Below are 17,849 nucleotides of genomic sequence, written 5' to 3' on the forward strand. Positions count from 1 at the left end.
CTGCACAGGCAGGCAGGTTCTTTGCCACTAGGGCCACTTGGGAAGCCCTTGGAAGACACTATGCCAGACAGCAAATTTTCAGTAATTATTAGTTAAAAAAAATTATTTCAATGACTACAGATGTAAAATAAAGGTGGCCAGAGACAAAACTTTTAGAACTTCTGGCCTTTTAAAAAAATAATTTTATTTATGTATTTATTTTGGCTTGCTCTGGGTTTTCGTAGCTGTGTGGGCTTTTCTCTAGTTTCGGAGAGCTGGGGCTATTCTCCAGTTGTAATGCGTGGGCTTCTCATTGCGGTGGCTTCCCTTGTTGCGGGGCACAGGCTCCAGAGCTCGGGTTCACAAGCTGGGGCACACGGGCTTAGTTGCTCCAGGGCGTGTGGGATCTTCCTGGATCAGGGATCGAACCCGTGTCTCCTGTATTGGCAGGTGGATTCTTTACCACTGAGCCCCCGGGGAAGCCCTGAACTTCTGGTCTTTTAACAACTGCTGCCAGTCTGATCAGCCCGATTCCCCTAGCCCCATAGAGATGCCGGCTGGCTGGGGATTTGAGCTGAAGGAGCCCTGGGTGGTGGTGGGGAGGATATAGGGGTTAGCCAGGAAGAGACGGGCCCACGGTTTTGGGATAATGCGAGATTTTACCCCTTTCACTCTGGTAGGACATGGAGAGACAGATTCGTAAATCTCAGACTCCAAGTCACCTTCAGAGGCCAAGGCATCTCTGAATGATGAACTTACCAGAAACAATGAGTCATATATCTGCCTGCTGTTGGATCTCATCTTCATGGGAAATAAATAGGTTTGAGGGACCCAACTTGGCAAAAGCAGAGGAGGCGTGGAAACCTAATGCAGGGGCGGATCTCTGTGGAAAGACCCTAAGCGGGTGGGTGGAGGGGGCTGGAGGTGGGTGGGGAGCTGTAAATATTCCAGGATTATCCACGAAGGGACAGGCTTCACAGATACTCAGCTTACAGATCGGCGGGTGCCGTGAGGACTCCATCGACCAAAGAAACACGGACCAGCCAAGCTACAAACAGCCTGTGCCCATCAGCCCTGCCTCTCCCTCCTGCAGTAGGACAGCCTTGCTCTGGATGGCCAGGAGGTGAGCCTGCTGAGAGAGATACTTTCTTGGCCCAGCCACCCCTCTTCCAGCTGCTCTGTGTGCATGTATCCTGGGGGGAGGGGGACACTGAAAGTGGCTCCAGCCACCTCCTCTGGCAAATTGCCCCTGATGAATGGAAGCCGCGTTGCCTGAAAGATGGCATCCTTCCCCCTGGCAGCTGATGTGCGATGACCCGACTGGCCCAGGGGGGCCAAAAGATCAGCCTCTTCGCATTGGTCTGGGTTTGACTTTGGGGTGCAATTCACATTCCAGAGCCCCCACTCCCACCGCCCTGTGGAATCAGGCTGTGGCTGGTCTCTGGCTGAGACCTCATCCTTCTTCACCTTCCCTTTGCTCTCTGCTGTTTCTCTCCCTCCCCTTTCCATAGCTCTGCGCCACCCCCCCGCCCCGCCCCACCCAGCTCTCCCTTAATTAACCACTGTCACTGAATCCCCACCTCCGACCTTCTTCCAGGAGTCCTAAGACTGCTGATGTTGGCCACGGGTTCACATCCTGCCTGTGCTTCCTCTCCAAACTCTGCTTATCTACCTACAAAACGGGTATATTCACCCAGACCCACACTTGTCAGGTTTTGGGGGAGGAGTAAATGAGAAAAGACAGGTAAAGTTCCTTTTCTAATACACCCTCTGCAAATGACTTGTTCTTATCCTCTGCCCTTGAGGGAAGTGTCTGGCCACACACAAGGATGTATCTCTTGGAAGGAGCGACTGAAGTCCAGATAACCATGACTAACACAGAAAGAAGCTCCATCCAGGGATTTATTTTCCAGCTCTTACCTATAGGGACCGAGGAGATCTGGGAATAAAGATCCAACATCCGGTTGCCGTCCACATCCACCAGGTAATTGCCTCGACTCTCTTCATAATTGCAGAAAAAGTGCACAGCCTCTGCATTCTTGGGGAAAGAAGAGACTGGATCAGGCTCACTGAAATTCCCTAGACCCCCAGTCTTTCAGGACTAAGCTTGAACTGCTGAAGTAAAGTGCCTCCCTGATGGCTCAGACAGTAAAGAATCTGCCTGCCATGCAGGAGTATGCATGCTTAGACGCTTCAGTGGTGTCCGACTCTTTGTGACCCCATGGACTGTAGCCCACCAGGCTCCTCTGCCCATGGGACTTTCCAGACAGGAATAATGGAGTGGGTTATCATGCCCTTCTCCAGGAGATCTTCCTGACCCAGGGATCAAACCCGTGTCTCTCATGTCTCCCTCACTGGCAAGTGGGTTCTTTACCACTAGCACCACCTGGGAAGGCCCTGCAGTGCAGGAGACCTGGGTTCAAACCATGTCCTGACCATTTAAAGACACATGGATGGGGTCTGTGGTTGTTGACAATGTAGGATTTTTTTGCCCTGCAGGTAATTATCAATACATAGGTGATTTGCTTTATAATCATTTATGATGCTGTGGATTTGTATTTGATGATTCTTTTTCCTGTATGTGTTTTATTTATCCCAACAAAAAAGATTGAAAAATAAATCTGAAGAAAATTCTGGAAAGTTAAGATGTATATGGTAAGTTTTAGGGCCTAAGAAAACTAAAAAATGATAGTGATTATATATTGATAATATAATATATATATAGTATATAGTGAAAGAAATGAAAATGGTACACTAGAAGATTTTCACATTATGTACCAAAAATTAGTAGAAACCAAGGTGAGGAAGAAAAAAGACAAGAGAAAGAGAGAGAACAAAAAATAAAACTGGGGACTTCCCTGGTGGCTCAGCAGCTGACTCCTTGCTCCCCCTGCAAGGGGCCTGGGCTCAATCCCTGGTCAGGGAACTAGATCCCACATGCCACTGCCCCAGTGCAGCCAAATAAACAAATGTTATAATTAAAGAAACCAGAAAATAAAACTGAACCTGTGAATACAACTACATCAATGGTAACATTAACTGTGCATGGATTAAGCAAGTCAATAAAAAAAAAAATCAGAAACTATCTGACTGGATTAAAAGATTCAGTGATATGCCATCTACATGAGATACATTTTAGATTCTAGAATACAAATTAGGTTGAGAGTAAAAAGATAGGAAAAGCTACATAATTCTCACAGTAATCATAAGGAAGCTGGATGTTTTATACTAATATCAGATGAAACAGGTAAACAAACAAGATGTTTCTAGAGGTAAAGAGAGGCATTTTATGATGACAGAAGGGTCCATCCACAAAGAAGACCATAAACATGTAAGCGGCTGATATTGTTGTTTAGTTGCTCCATCATGTCTGGCTCTTTGGACCCCATGGACTGCAGCCTGCCAGGCTCCTCCGTCCATGGGATTCTCCAGGCAAGAATACTGGAGTGGGTAGCCATGCCCTCCTCCAGGAGTCTTCCTGACCCAGGGATCGAACCCAGGTCTCTGGCATTGCAGGCGGATTCTTTACCGCTGAGCCACCTGGGAAACCTGATATACAGCCCCAAATACATGAAGCAAAACCTGCCAGAACTGAAGGGAAATGATAATTCTGTAAGACTAGTTGGACACTTCAGTCCCTGGCTTTCAATAACGGATAGGACAACCAGGCAGAGGATTAATGAGGAAAGAGATGTGAACAACATTCAGAATCAGCAGATCTCACAAACACGTGTGGAACACCCCACCCAACAACAGCAGGGTATACATCCCTCTCAAGTGCATACAGAACATTTTCTAGAATAGACCACATGCTAGGCCATAAAAAAGGGTCAATAAATTTCCAAGGATTGAAATCATTCAAAATAAGTTTTCCAACCCCAGTTGAAGGAGATTAGAAATCTCAGAAGTTTGGGAAGTTCACCAAAATGTGGGAATTACACTATGTAAATAACCATTGAGGGACACCCCTCATTGGTGGTTCAGGGGCTGACTCCATGTTCTCAATGCAGGGGGTCAGATTCAATCCCTGGTCAGGGAACTAGATCCCACATGCCACAACTAAAGATCCCCCATGCTGCAAAGATCTAAGATCCTGCGTACTGAAACTAAGACCCACCTTAGCCAAATAAAAAATTAAAAACAAACAAACAAACCCTAACGAGTCAAAGAAGAAATAACAGATGAAATTAGGGGGAAAAAAAGGTTTAGAACGAAAGCATGTTTTATAAAAAGAATAAGCACAGATTAAGTTGTAACCAAGAAGCAAAGATAGGATTCCCCACTTACCTGAATTATATTCAACTGTTTCATTAGCTCCTGCAGGAGAGAAGAAAAAAAGCCTCATAGCAAGGACACACACTTGCTTAAAATCTTTCATCTTTTACCAAGTCTTGGGGCTTTTCCCCCTTCATGTCAATAACTTAATAGTTAGTCAACAATATTATACATGTTTTTTTAAATCCTTAAGAGAAATAGTTGGTAGGAAATGATTCTTGCCAGTTCAATTACCAGTGCAACAGACAGCTTGGAGGGTCGGACTCTTCAAAGATAACAATCAAGTAAACTAAAATATTTAACCAAAAAAAATTGAGCTGAAGATATTTATCTAATGTCCCGAAAAGCATGGGCTCTTTTTTTACTTAGGGAAAAATAAAAGCTCTAACACACCATTAGGAAAATAGAAATCTGCACCATTTATAATTATAATCTGAACATTCCATAAATCATTTGTACAATTATACTTAGCAACTGGGAATTATAAACTAGGGATTTTACTATTACAAGGACTTCATTTCTGAAAAGAAGTCACAGAAAGTAAACTTTAGCAATTAGTGTCATAAAATCATATATTTCCATGTAAAAATACAAAATAATATTCATGATAAGAATATGAAATTTATTCCAGCTATTTTACTATTATTAAATTAAAATTCACCCCTCACCAATAGAAATATGCATGAAAAAAGTCTTCTTTTGTTAGCAAAGAGCCATGCAAAATAGCTACAATCATTTACATCAGCACAAAGACTTCTAGTTTATTAAATAGTTTCAATGTCAAAAGAAACATCTTTTGACTTTTAAAAAACAAAGACACTGTGTATGGATAAAACCTGCAAAATATGCAGAGAAAAACTAAATTTGTGTTACAAAGGTTTTCACTGTTATTTTTTAGATGCAAACATTAGAAACAGTATTGGACTCATAACCCAGAATCAAGGCTAACCAGACTTGCAAAGCGTGGTGTATGCAGATTTTGTAGCTTCTTTGGGGAGAAGCCGCAACACCCCTGGCCGTGTCTCTAACACCTATTCCATGAATTCTGAGCTGCCCAAAGTCTCTCACACACCATGCACTGTCACCCTGCGGGCTTGTCACCATTCCCCTCACCTAGAACAGAATGCACTCCTGCCAGTTCCTCCTTGTGGCCCTTCAAGATCAAGCTCAGGGAGGCATCTGCCATACACGCCCTGTGCCACATCACACAGTCAGGTTCTTTCACTGTTGGTGGGATGCTCTGCCCCAGCCCCTGACTCTGGACTCAGAAACAAGCCATGTAACTTGCTTTGGCCAACAGAACGAGGTGGAAGTAATGGTGGGTCAGTGGGGAGCCTGGCTCAAGAGACATAGAGCAAGCGCTCCTTTCCATCACCATGAGAACAAGCCCAGGCTGGCTGGCTGGAATATGAGAGACCCATGAGGCAGAGCCACATTACCACAGTGACCCAAGACAAGCCTAGCATAGATCAACTGGTGGGCAGTCATCCCTCAGGCACATAGATGAGCCCAACACAGCTGCCTACCCAACTGCCAGTTAACCATGGATGCATGAGCAACTTGTATGCTGTTGAGGTTTTGGGACTGTTTGTTATGCAGCACTATTACAGCAATTGATAACTGATACATATCCTCTAAGAAGACTTCTTTGACTTCTTATGGAAAGATGGCCTGGTTTAAAGTTCTGGATCTCTAGTAGTGAACTCTCTGAAAGCAGCTAAGGATACAGGGCCCTCAGCATGGCTGTGTTCTTGCCCCATGGGCCCTTTTTGCTCTTTTCTGAAACACACCACTCAAGTGTGCTCAACTCACCCGAGATCTAGGCCCTGGGACTTCCGTCTTCATCAAAGGTCCATCATAGTCAAATTCAACGTCAACTTTGGCTGCAGCCTGACTGATGTGTCTGGATCCTGCAGTAAACACAAGTGGTGAGAAACCCCTGAGCACAGAGGATATGAGAATCCTGCCCTTACAACACTGGGAGTCCCCAACAGAGGCAGTGCCAGGGCCTGAGACCCACGCAAGCCTGACGATCCCAGAACTCTGAGTGTGGTCAGACATGGGTACCACAAGCACCCTGAGGATTTCAAGAAGTGGGAAAGCCTGGTGCCAGTGATGCTGTAGGCAAGCAGGCATGCTCACATCCCACTGTCGTGAGGCTAAGGTGATGCCGACTTCCTAGTCTTTTCGACTGAGCAAACTCAGTTTTCAGGATTCATCCGGAAAATAATTGGACCAGTGCAAAAAGATGTAGATTAAAAATATTCATCATAGCATTGTTTCTAACAACAACAGAGAAGAAACAGCCTAAATGTCCAACAGGGAGGGTCGGTAAATAGAATGTGCCATGTCCCACCGTTTTCATGGACAGCAGGATATTGGGAATATTATGTATCCATAATAAAAATTATCCAGATTTTGTAAAAAAAAATTTATCTATATCCATATGTATTGTGTGTGTATGCTCAGTCATGTCTGACTCTTTTGCGACACCATAGACTGTAGCCTGCCAGGCTCCTCTGTCCATGGAATTTTCCAGGCAAGAATACTGGAGCGGGTTGCCGTTTCCTTTTCCAGGGGATCTTCCCAACCCAGGGATCAAACCTGTGTCTCCTCCATATGTATATATAGACTCAAATTTGTCAGCCCTGGAACTGCTGACACTGGGCTGGATGGTTCTTTGCTGTGGGAGGCTGCCCTGGGTGGTATAGGATGTTTAGCTGCATCCCTGGCCTCCGGCCACTAGAGGTCAGTGGCATCTCCTCGAGTTGTGCCCCAAGTTGTGTCAATTAAAAATCATCGAGGAGATGGGAATTCCCTGGCAGTCCAGTGGTTAGGAGTTTGATGCTTTCCCTGCCCTGGCCAGGGTTCAATCCCTGGTTGGGGGAACTAAGATCCTGAAAGTGGTGTGGCACACCCACTCCATTATTCTTGCCTGGAGAATCCCATGGACAGAGGGAGCTACAGTCCATAGGGTCAGAAAGAGTCAGACACGACTTAGTGACTAAACAATAAGATGTTTCATATAAATCATGTATGTGATCTTCACCCATCAGAATGGCTGCCATCAAAAAGTCTACAAACAATAAATGCTGGAGAGGGTGTAGAGTAAAGGGAACCCTCTTACACTGTTGGTGGGAATGCAACCTAGTACAACCACTATGGAGAACAGTGAGGAGATTCCTTACAAAACTGGAAATAGAACTGCCATATGACCCAGCAATCCCACTGCTGGGCATACACACCGAGGAAACCAGAATGGAAAGAGACACGTGTACTCCAGTGTTCATCGCAGCACTGTTTATAATAGCCAGGACATGGAAGCAATCTAGATGTCCATCGGCAGATGAATGGATAAGAAAGTTGTGGTACATATATACAATGGAATATTACTGAGCTATAAAAAAGAACACATTTGGGTCAGTTTTAATGAGGTGGGTGAAACTGGAGCCTATTATATAAAGTGAAATAAGTCAGAAAGAAAAACACCAATACAGTATATTAACGCATATACATGGAATTTAGAAAGATGGTAACTACGACCCTCTATGCGAGACAGCAAAAGAGACACAAATGTAAAGAATAGACTTTTGGACTACGTGGGAGAAGGTAAGGGTGGGGTGACTTGAGAGAATAGCATTGAAACTTGTACATCACCATATGTAAAACAGATGAGCGGTGCAAGTTCGATGCATTAAGCAGGGCACTCAAAGCCGGTGCTCTGGGACAACCCAGAGGGATGGGGTGGGGAGGGAGGTGGGAGGGGGGTTCAGGACGGACAGACACATGTACACCGTGGCTGATTCATGTTGATGTATGGCCAAAACCACCGCAATATTGTAGTTAGCTTCCAATTAAAACAAATAAATAATTTTTTTTTAAAAAGAAAGATCATGTATGTGATCTTTTTTCATCTTTCCACAATGCTGAGGGGTAGTTGCTATTTATTGCATTACACAGGAGAGGAAACAAATACTAAAACATGCTAGTGTCTCTCTGTCATACACGCTGATGCGTGCACACACACGACCTGCCAAACTATAAAAAGCCATGACATTAGAAAACATAAATTCTTAATTTTTCACAATTGCTTGAATATCAAAGGTTTCTGAATTAATTATGCAATAAAGTGGAGCCCTTTGAACATAAAATCCAGTTAAAATCCAATACCACCCTTATTTTCAGGCATGAAGATACCAGCTTTATTATCTTTTGTTTGATCTTACAATGAAAAAGGAATTCCTAAAGATCTGATTCCATCAGCAGAGAATTAAAAATCATGGACCATACTGATGACTTAAAAAAAAAACAACGCACACACACTCAACTGTTTCTCGTTTCCTTGGCCTGAACTCAGCGTTACTGGTCAAGACTGATTCCAACCAGACCTGCATTCAACAGGTCTATTTGGATAAACAGGGCTCTTAACCTGCCATTCTTCCTTTGTTTCCAGAAAAGGGGGGACAGTGAAAAATCTATAAGCAGTAAGTCATCCTCTCATGAGGACACACAAGTCCTCTCTTCCTTTCTCCAGAATATGTCTTGACATCGCATTGTAGCAATCAGACTTCTTGGGGGTTGCAGGAATACCAGGGGTGGAGGCAGTTGGCAGTGGGACCTGCAGCTGAAAGGACCTCAAAGCGGAGCATGTGAGGTCCCGGGGAGCTGTGGTTGCCAAGATGTGGGGACCATGAGTAAACAGGGCTGGGAGGCGGGGTCAGGGTAGGACCTGGGAGACACAGTGGAGACGGATGGGGCATGAGACGGGGATGCCAAGGCCAGGTGCGAGGCAGATGCATCTGGGTCAGGAATCGCACTGGTTCCTACCGTGTTCCAAGTCTTTCTGGGTGTGGATGGGAGAGGGACAAAAATGCTGGGTAGAAATCCTGAAAATCAGAGTCTGTTGTTTTTTTTTTTTTTTTTTGCAAATGTGCCATCAGAAAAAGGAAGATGGAGACGCTCACATATATTTAGGCAAATGCTCACCTATTATTTTATTCTTTTTTTAAAGACTTTTTTTTTTGATGTGGATCACTTTTAAAGTTTTTATTGAGTTTGTTACAACATTGCTTCTGTTTTATGTTTTGGTGTTTCTGGCTCCTAGGCCTGTAGGATCTCAGCTCACTGACGAAGGATCGAACCTGACCCCCTTGCATTGGAAGGTGATGTCGTAACTGCTGGAATGCCCCTCACCTATTGTTTTGATTAATCCACAACCTTCTTGTGAGAAGATACTGTTCCCATTTCACAGATGAGGGTCAGAGAGGTTAAGCGAGTTTCCTGAGGTCACATAGCTAGTGAGTTTGCAAGGCCAGAACTTGAGTCCAGAAAACTTGTGCTTTTCCTACTATATCTTAATTGTGACTTTTGTGGAGGAAAATGACCAAATGCCAATACAACACTTAATGATGACATGTAGTGCCATAAACCACAAGAAAAAAGAACAAGATTTGAATGATCAAGAAAGCCTTTTCCAGGATCACTTCTATCAAGCTGTGTGAGCAGATGTCCGTTTATTGAGCACTCACAGTGAACATACTGGACATTATTCCGAGTAATTTCCATGGATTACCTCGCATAATCCTCACAACCCCATCGGAGGTAAATGTTATTATGAGTCTTATGTTAAAGGAGACACTACGCTCAGAAAGGTCAATTAATTTGCCCAGAGTCACACAGATGGAAAGTGCTGAAGCTGGCAGTCTGTCCACTGGACCTCTCCTTTCCCAGATGCTGTGAGCATCATGTATGTATAGTCCATCTCATCTAGTGTGGGTTTTTGAAATAAAACATTTGCAGCAAAACGACTCACTTCTCTTAAAGGCAAATTACTACCAAAAGGAGGAAGAAGTTTGAATCAACACCGAATGACCCAACATTTCCATTCATGAATAAAATAGCACACCCAGAGGGCAGGGGTGTGCCCTGACAGGCAAGACCAGGCAGGGTGGGTAAATTCAACCCAATCCTCTGGGTCTGATAATGATGCTTACTATCCTCCGTGACTGTGCCAATCCACAGAGTCAGTTTTTAACTCCAAACTGTAAAAGCTGCCGTCTGATGTTTTTAATGTCCTCTAGATCTTCTTCTGAGAGCAATGAATAAATGCCATTTTCCCAAACAGCAAGGGTTCTCTATGTGAGCCTAGCCAAAGTCAAGATTAAGTTCAACTGGAGTTATTTGCTCTGCTTTTGTTTAAAACAAAACACTTGGGACTCCTCTGCTGGTCCGGTGGTTAAGAATCTGCCTTCCAATGTGGGGAATGCAGGTTCAATCCCTGGTCAGGGGTACTAAGATCCACAAGCCGCGGAGCAAAGCCTGTGCTAGGTAGGTAGTCATGAGCCGCAGCTAAGACCTGATGAATCTTCCATGCTAATGACTCTCCCTTCTACTTGGAACACAACAGACCTGTATCATTGGAGTTTATTTGTTACATAATTAGGGGTAAGCATTAATATGCTTATCTTCTAATTAAATAAAACAAATCCTCAAAACCCACTAATAACTTCTCAAGGCTATCAAGGTTTAAAAAGAAAGAGGAAAAACTGAGAAACTCATAGACCAGAGGAGACAATGAAACTGGATTGGACCCTGGAGCAGAAGGAGGCCCTGAGAAAAAGTTGCTGAAATTCACACACAAGTCTAGAGTTTGGTTCAGATCAAAGTACTAAGGTCAGTTCCTCAGCAATGACAAATGCATCCTGGTGATGTAAGATGATAAGACTGGGGAAAACTGGGTGAACAGCATGTGGGATCTCTTTGTCTTTGCAATTTCTCTGCACATCTAAAATATTCCAAGATAAATGTTTATTTAAAAATAAAGCCTGTGGGAGAGGAGACAACACTCCTGCTTTTTATCGCACTCAAGACAGAAACGTCTGCAACATTCAACAAGGAGACCAAGGACTCCACTGACAATTTGTCTTCAGAAGGCAGACGGGACACACAATAAGGAGACATCGTGATGACAAGCATGGAGCTCTGAGAACTGGGGGCAACCTGGAGGGGCAGGCATCCGAAGCAGGCTACCAGAGCTGCTGGGAGGCAAGCTGCATGCATGCTCAGTCACTAAGTCATGCCCGACTCTCTGCAACCCCATGGACTGCAGCCTGTCAGGCTCCATGGGATTTCCCAGGCAATAATACTGGAGTGGGTTGCTGTTTCCTTCTCCAGGGGATCTTTCCCATCCAGGGATCAAACCCACGTCTCCTGCACTGGCAGGCAGGTTCTTTACCACAGAGCCACCAGAGAAGCCCAGGAGACACATTGAGGGAGTGGATAATAATCCAGTGTTTGGAGCTGGACTGATGTAAGAAAAACTTAAAAGTGGTCCATTTTCAAGGACAACTAGCCTAGAGGGACAGCTTGCTGATGTAATAGCCGTTAGGATCCTTGCGTGGGAAAATCCAGACAAAGGGGGAGTAATAAATCCAGGTGACTTTCTCGGGAAGATAGTTAACCCAGTAGTACACAACCAATGAGGGGCTGGGGGAGGGGCTTGGGTGCCGAGAGGATAAAAACCCCACTGTAACTTGCCCACCAGACACCTGATCTGGCAACATCATCATTAAAGCCTTGCTTCTCGCTGCATCTTGTGTCTCCAAGTCCATTCCTTGGGATTGGGTCGGTGGGCTTTATTTCCCACATCTGACTTGCATTCAAGGGGCTGTGTGACTTGGCTTCTCTGAGCCTCAGTTTTCTCATCTGTAAACTGGGATTCACCCTTTCCTTCCTTGTGGGAACTATGGAGGGAGGTCTCCTGAGATCATACAGGCAGGGTGCTCACTGGGCTATGCTGCCTGCACTCAGTGAGGCAGAGAGAAATGGAAGCCTCTGAGAGGGACTGCATATAAAAGCAGAGACATTACTTTACTGACAAAGGTCTGTCTAGTCAAGGCTATGGTTTTTCCAGTAGTCAGGTATGGATGTGAGAGTCAGACCATAAAGAAAGTTGAGCACCGAAGAATTGATGCTTTTGAACTGTGGTTTTGGAGAAGACTCTTGAGAGTTCCTTAGACTACAAGGAGATCAAACCAGGCAATCCTAAAGGAAATCAGTCCTGAATACTCATTGGAAGGACTGATGCTGAAATTCCACTACTTGGGCCACCAAATGCAAGAACTGATTCATTGGAAAAGACCCTGATGCTGGGGAAGATTGAAGGTAGGAGGAGAAGGGGACGACAGAGGATGAGATGGTTGGATGGCATCACCGATTTGATGGACATGAGTTTGAGCAAACTCTGGAAGTTGGTGATGGACAGGGAAGCCTGGTGTGCTGCAGTCCATGGGGTTGCAAAGAGTTGGGACACGACTGAGCGGCTGAACTGAACTGAGAGGGGCTGCGGTGACAGCATGAGCTGCTGGCCATTTGGGTGCGGGGTGAGTGGAGGTAAGGGAGAGGGAGGGGCAGGGTGGCCGTTCCTTGGATAGGGCCTACTCTCTAGTGTCCTTGAAGCTTTTAGGTGAATTACAAGGGTTTTTGTAGTTTCCTTGTTTGTTGGCAGCAAACCTAGCTCTGTGTTTCCCTCAACAGTCCCTGTGGGGATGGCTTGGGCCCTTCTGGCCTCGGGGGCAAGCAGAGCAGCTCCAGGGCAGATCAGCTCCCTGCCCATTGCTGAGCTGTCCTCCGGGGCACAGGAGCACACGCTGGAGATGGGAGGGGTGGCCAAGGGGATAGTTTCATGGGGGTGGGTGGGATAGCAGGTCCCTTTGTCCCCAAGAACTCTTCCGGACCCCTAAGTCTCTAGTCTGGATTGCATCTTCCATTAGGACCAGTCCTTGCCAACATCCTCCAGGGCTTACCCGGCACCAACAGGCGGTAGTTGTGCTGGAAGCTGCAGACCAGCCGCTGGGTGAGCAACATGGAGGCCATGGTCCCCTCCGCTGGGAACAGAGACCCCTGTCACACGCTCCGGCCCTGAAAGAAACCAGAAACTCAGAGTCAGGCCAACAGAGGCCATGCCCTTGCTGGCCAAGTATCCCACTCCCCACCATTTCCCCACATGGTGGAGAAGGATCTGCTAATATCAGATCCTTTGCTTTCATGCAGAAGGTACACTCTATTTTTTATGATTTAAAAAAATTATAATTTATTTTTTTAGCTTTGCTGGGTCTTCCCTGCTGTGCAGCTAAAGGGCTTTCTCTAGTGGAGGCCATTGGGGCTACTCTCCAGTTTCGGCGGGCAGGCTTCTCACTGCAGCGGCTTCCCTTGTTGAGGAGCACAGGCTTGAGGAGTTGTGGCACTTGGGCCCAGTCGCTCCCCGGCATGTGGGATCTTCCCGGACCAGGGATTGAACCAGTATCCCCTGCATTGGCAGGCAGATTCTTAACTACTGGACCATCAGGGAAGGCCTACACTATTTTTTAAAAAATTTTTGACTGTGTGGTTTGTGCGATCTTAGTTTTCCAATCAAGGATTGAACCCAGGCCATGGCAGTGAATGCGCAGAATTCTAACTGCCAGGGAGGTCTCCAGAGTATATACACTTTAAATCAAAGCCTGTTCACCTTGTGTGTGTGTGTGTGTGTGTGTGTTTTAATATTTTCTTAGTTTATTTGGCTGCACTGAGTCTTAGTTGCAGCATGAGGGATCTTCAGTTGCAGTGACATGTGGGATCTAGTTCCCTGACTAGGGATTGAACCTGAGCCCCCTGCATTGGGAGCTGGAGTTTTAGCCATTGGACAACTAGGGAAGTACCCCACGTTGTCTTTTTCTTGACCTTGTATGTAGGTAGGATTATTACACCCACTTTCAAAGAGAGAGGACAGAGTTGGCTAGAAGACAGAGTTGGCTGGAGGACCCTCTGTGGGCAAGCTGGTGAGAGGGCCTCATCCATCTGGATAAGCAAAGCAGCCTGTGTCCTACATGATGGAAAAACTCAGATGGAGGAAACTCTAGAGCAGACGTCCTGGTGACTGCTTAGTGGGGGAGGCCAGGAGGCCCCTGCCCTGTTCACATACAGAATGTTGGTGGCTGGGTCGCTGGGAACCCTGCAGATCCAGAGCAGTACCCGGGGCCCATTTTGAGGGGTGGACTTCTCCAGCACAACCAACCATCCCGAGTGTGTTCTGGACCAAGAGGTTCCAGGATGTGGAATTTTCAGGTTTTACCTTTTTTTTTTAAATAGAATTTTTATTCACAAAAATGGCAATCACATGAATATGGGATGCCTTCATTTATTTTATTATTTTTCTGATTCTCATTGTATATGTATTCATTCATTCATTCATTCATTTTTATTGGAGTATAGTTGTTTTACAATGCTGTGTTGGGTTCTGCTGTGGTGTGGCATGTATGTGATTAGTCGCGTCTGACTCTTTGTAACCCCATGGACTGTAGCCCACCAGGCTCCTCTGTCCATGGGATTTTCCAGGCAAGAATACTGGAGAGGGTAGTCATTCCCTTCTCCAGGGGATCTTCCCGACCCAGGGATTGAACCTGGGTCTCCTGCACGGCAGATGGATTCTTTACCACCTGAGCCACCAGAATCCTCCAGGATGGAAGTGACTTTTTTTTAAATTTTGTAACAGAAGGCTTCTATGAAAAAATATATCTTGCATGTGGACAAAGATTAGAAGGGAACACATAGACACACAATGAAAACCACTATTATCTGGAAGCTTGAATAGGAGTGATTTTGAAATTTTCCATCTTTTGCTGAAAGGTTATTATTTCCCTTTGCCACCCAAAAAAAAGTCAAAAGAGATAGGGTAGGAAATATTAGCAACTCTAGGTGTGGGAAAGAAATAAGTGAGACTAGAGGACCCCCAGGGCAGTGCTTCTCAAACTAATTGATCATATCCCTCTCTAAAAACATATTGATGCATTTAATTAATGTGTGTGCATGCTCAGCCACATCCAACTCTTTGCAATTCCCACGGACTGTAGCCTGGGAGGCTCCTCTGTCCATGGGATTCTCCAGGCAAGAATACTGGAGTGGGCTGCCATTTCCTCTTCAAAGAAGTGACTGTTTTGAAGGGTATTTGATCCCCCTCAATCTGCTCAACCATCCAGGGAGTAGGGTATCTCCCCACTTCCGATATGAGGAGATAAAAGTTCAGAGAGGTCATGGTATATGGCCTTGATCATAGGATTGCTTGGGACTGCCTAACCCCAAACGCTTGCTCATGACAACATGGATTAATTCAGTGACTAACAAAACATCTAACTGTAGAAGCAAGGGGTTTGATGAATACAAATGTTCCTGTTAAAAGAGGAAATCTTGTTGCTTTTCACCTGAGAAAATATTATTGAGGAAAGCATGGTCTTGGAAAGTGTGAACATAAATTAACTGAGAAAGCAGACTCTTTCTGTGATAAGTCAATGGATTTTTTGATCTATTCCAGAACAGCTAACTCAGTGCAGCCCTGTTAATTTAGCAGCCTGGTAACCAGGTAGTGATAGTGGTGAAGGCCTGCCTGCCAATGCAGGAGACGCAGGAGACTCAGGTTCAGTCCTCGAGTTGGCAAGATGCCCTGGAGAAGGAAATGGCAACCCACTCCAGTATTCTTGCCTGGGAAATCCCATGGAGCCTGGCGGGCTGCAGTCCATGGCGTTGCAGAGAGTCAGACGAGACTGAGCGACTAAGCACAACAACATAACAACTAGGCAGAAAGAGCGATTGCTCTCTCTCTTTGAAGACTATTTGTCTCAAATGGGAGCACTAAGGACTCCACACAATTCAATTTCCATTAGATGTGTGTTTGAAAGTGCGAGAATCTCGGAGAACTCGAATATTAACATTTGAATGCTATGCAAAAGTGAAAGTCACACCCGTACACTTTCAATTACAAAATGTCACATTGGGAAATATATCTCGGTGACATTTCAGTGGCCCGCAGTTGACACTGACCTTATAACGAAACCTGATCTCTATCAGGCATTGGTTCTCAGCACAATATATTTCCAACAATCAGAAGAGTTGATGTCATTCATGCACTTTCTCTGGCCCCCTAATCCAGTCAACAAAATTAATCAGGTACCTGTTTCACGGAAGGCACTGTATTATCTAGACACAGGAGAAAACGAAGATGAATAAAATGCTGCTCTCTTTCTAAAGCTCATAATTTAGTGTCAGAGGAATGAGGGGGAGAAAACAGGAGAATTTAATGTAGTAACTGCTTTACCCATCATGTCAATAAATCCTTAAAATAACCTGGCAGGATATGTAGATGAAGAAATGCCCTGTTCACTGTCAACAGCTAATTCTACATAAGACGGAATGGAATCTTTACCTTCTGGTATAAACAAGCTGCCAGGGGAACAGAGAATTAATTCTAGGTGTGTGTGTGTGGGGGTGCTGCCCCTTGAAAAGCTGCAAAGTTCCAGAAGCCATAGAAAGAAAGGGGAAGTAATGAATGAAGAAATGAATGCTAAGTTGCTTCAGTCGTGTCGGGCTCTTTGTGACCCCATGGACTATAGCCTGACAGGCTCCTCTGTCCATGGGATTCTCGAGGCAAGAATATTGGAGTGAGTTGCCATGCGCGCCTCCAGGGGATCTTCCTGACCCAGGGGTCGAACCCGCATTGCGTATGTCTCCTGCATTGGCAGGAGGGTTCTTTACCACTAGGGCCACCTGGGAAGCTGAGCTAATGCTCAAAGGCATGAAAGGATGTGGAATGCCCATGGACTCAAGCATGATATCTCAGAGCACTGAAATGGAAGATGCACAGAATTAGGTCACGGGACTCCCCCAGTGGTCCAGTGGCTAAGACTCCATGCTCACAATGCAGGGGGCCCGGGTTTTATCCCTGGTCAGGGAACTAGCCCCGGAAGCAGCAACTATAACATCCCACATGCTTCAATAGAGATTAAAGATTCCGCATGCTACAACAGACCCAGCGCAGCCAAGTAAACAAATATTCAAAAAAAAAAAAATCTTCTAATTGCCAGATGGAACCCACTAGAGACCCTCCAAAGGAAGGAAGGTGCCAGTTGCTCTTGTCTTATCCAGAAGGAACCTCTTCAGGCAAGTCCCAGAGGGCAAGGAGGGAATAGGTACTCGGGATGTTAATGAGATGCTGGGGTCATTGATGAGTTGGGGAGGGGGATTTGCTGGGATGAGCTGAGTGGAGAACATCAAGTGGGGTGGGAGTTGATGGGGAGGAAGAAGCCAGGGACCAACTCCTAAACCCCTAGCCTTAGAGCTGGTGGTTTGAGAATTACGGGTCCCTCAAAATGTTAAACACAGAATTACCATATGGTCCAGCAATTCCACTTCTAAATATACACCCAAAAGAACTGAAGACAGCAACTTGAAGAAAAACATGAACACGCGTGTTCACAGTAGCACCATTCACAATCACAAAAGGTGGAAACAGCCCAGTGTGCACCGATGGATGAGCAGATGAGCACCATGTGTCTGTCTATGCCTTGGACTATTATTCACCATAAAAAGGGAAGAAAGAAGCACTGACACAGCATGGCTGAGCCTTAAAGACATCGTTAAGTGCAAGAATCCAGACATAAAGGGTCACCTATTGTAAGATTCTGTTTATGTCTGAAACTTCGATAATAGGTAAATCCAGGGATGTTCCTGGTGGTCCGGTAGTTAAGAACCTGCCTGCCAATGCCGGAGATACAAGTTCGATCCCC

At 45.4% G+C, this 17,849-nt stretch overlaps 1 protein-coding gene across 8 annotated transcripts in view; it reads right to left on the minus strand.

The window, feature by feature from the left end:
• ABAT (4-aminobutyrate aminotransferase) overlaps window positions 1-17,849 on the minus strand; it is an 89,460-nt gene that overhangs the window by 28,697 nt on the left and 42,914 nt on the right. For 7 of the 8 annotated variants that reach the window (XM_027528266.1, XM_027528261.1, XM_027528265.1 and 4 more), the window contains 4 exons: window positions 13,059-13,173; window positions 6,067-6,164; window positions 4,267-4,296; window positions 1,900-2,017 (listed from right to left, as the gene is read on the minus strand). In XM_027528266.1, the coding sequence (XP_027384067.1) occupies window positions 1,900-2,017; window positions 4,267-4,296; window positions 6,067-6,164; window positions 13,059-13,128 (316 nt within the window). In that variant the 5' untranslated portion in view covers window positions 13,129-13,173. Of the gene's footprint in view, window positions 1-1,899; window positions 2,018-4,266; window positions 4,297-6,066; window positions 6,165-13,058; window positions 13,174-16,107; window positions 16,264-17,849 lie in introns of all 8 variants that reach the window. The other variant, XM_027528264.1, reaches the window with a different exon arrangement.

The sequence above is a fragment of the Bos indicus x Bos taurus genome, chromosome 25 (assembly GCF_003369695.1).
Source record: "Bos indicus x Bos taurus breed Angus x Brahman F1 hybrid chromosome 25, Bos_hybrid_MaternalHap_v2.0, whole genome shotgun sequence".
Taxonomy (NCBI): Eukaryota; Metazoa; Chordata; class Mammalia; order Artiodactyla; family Bovidae; genus Bos; species Bos indicus x Bos taurus.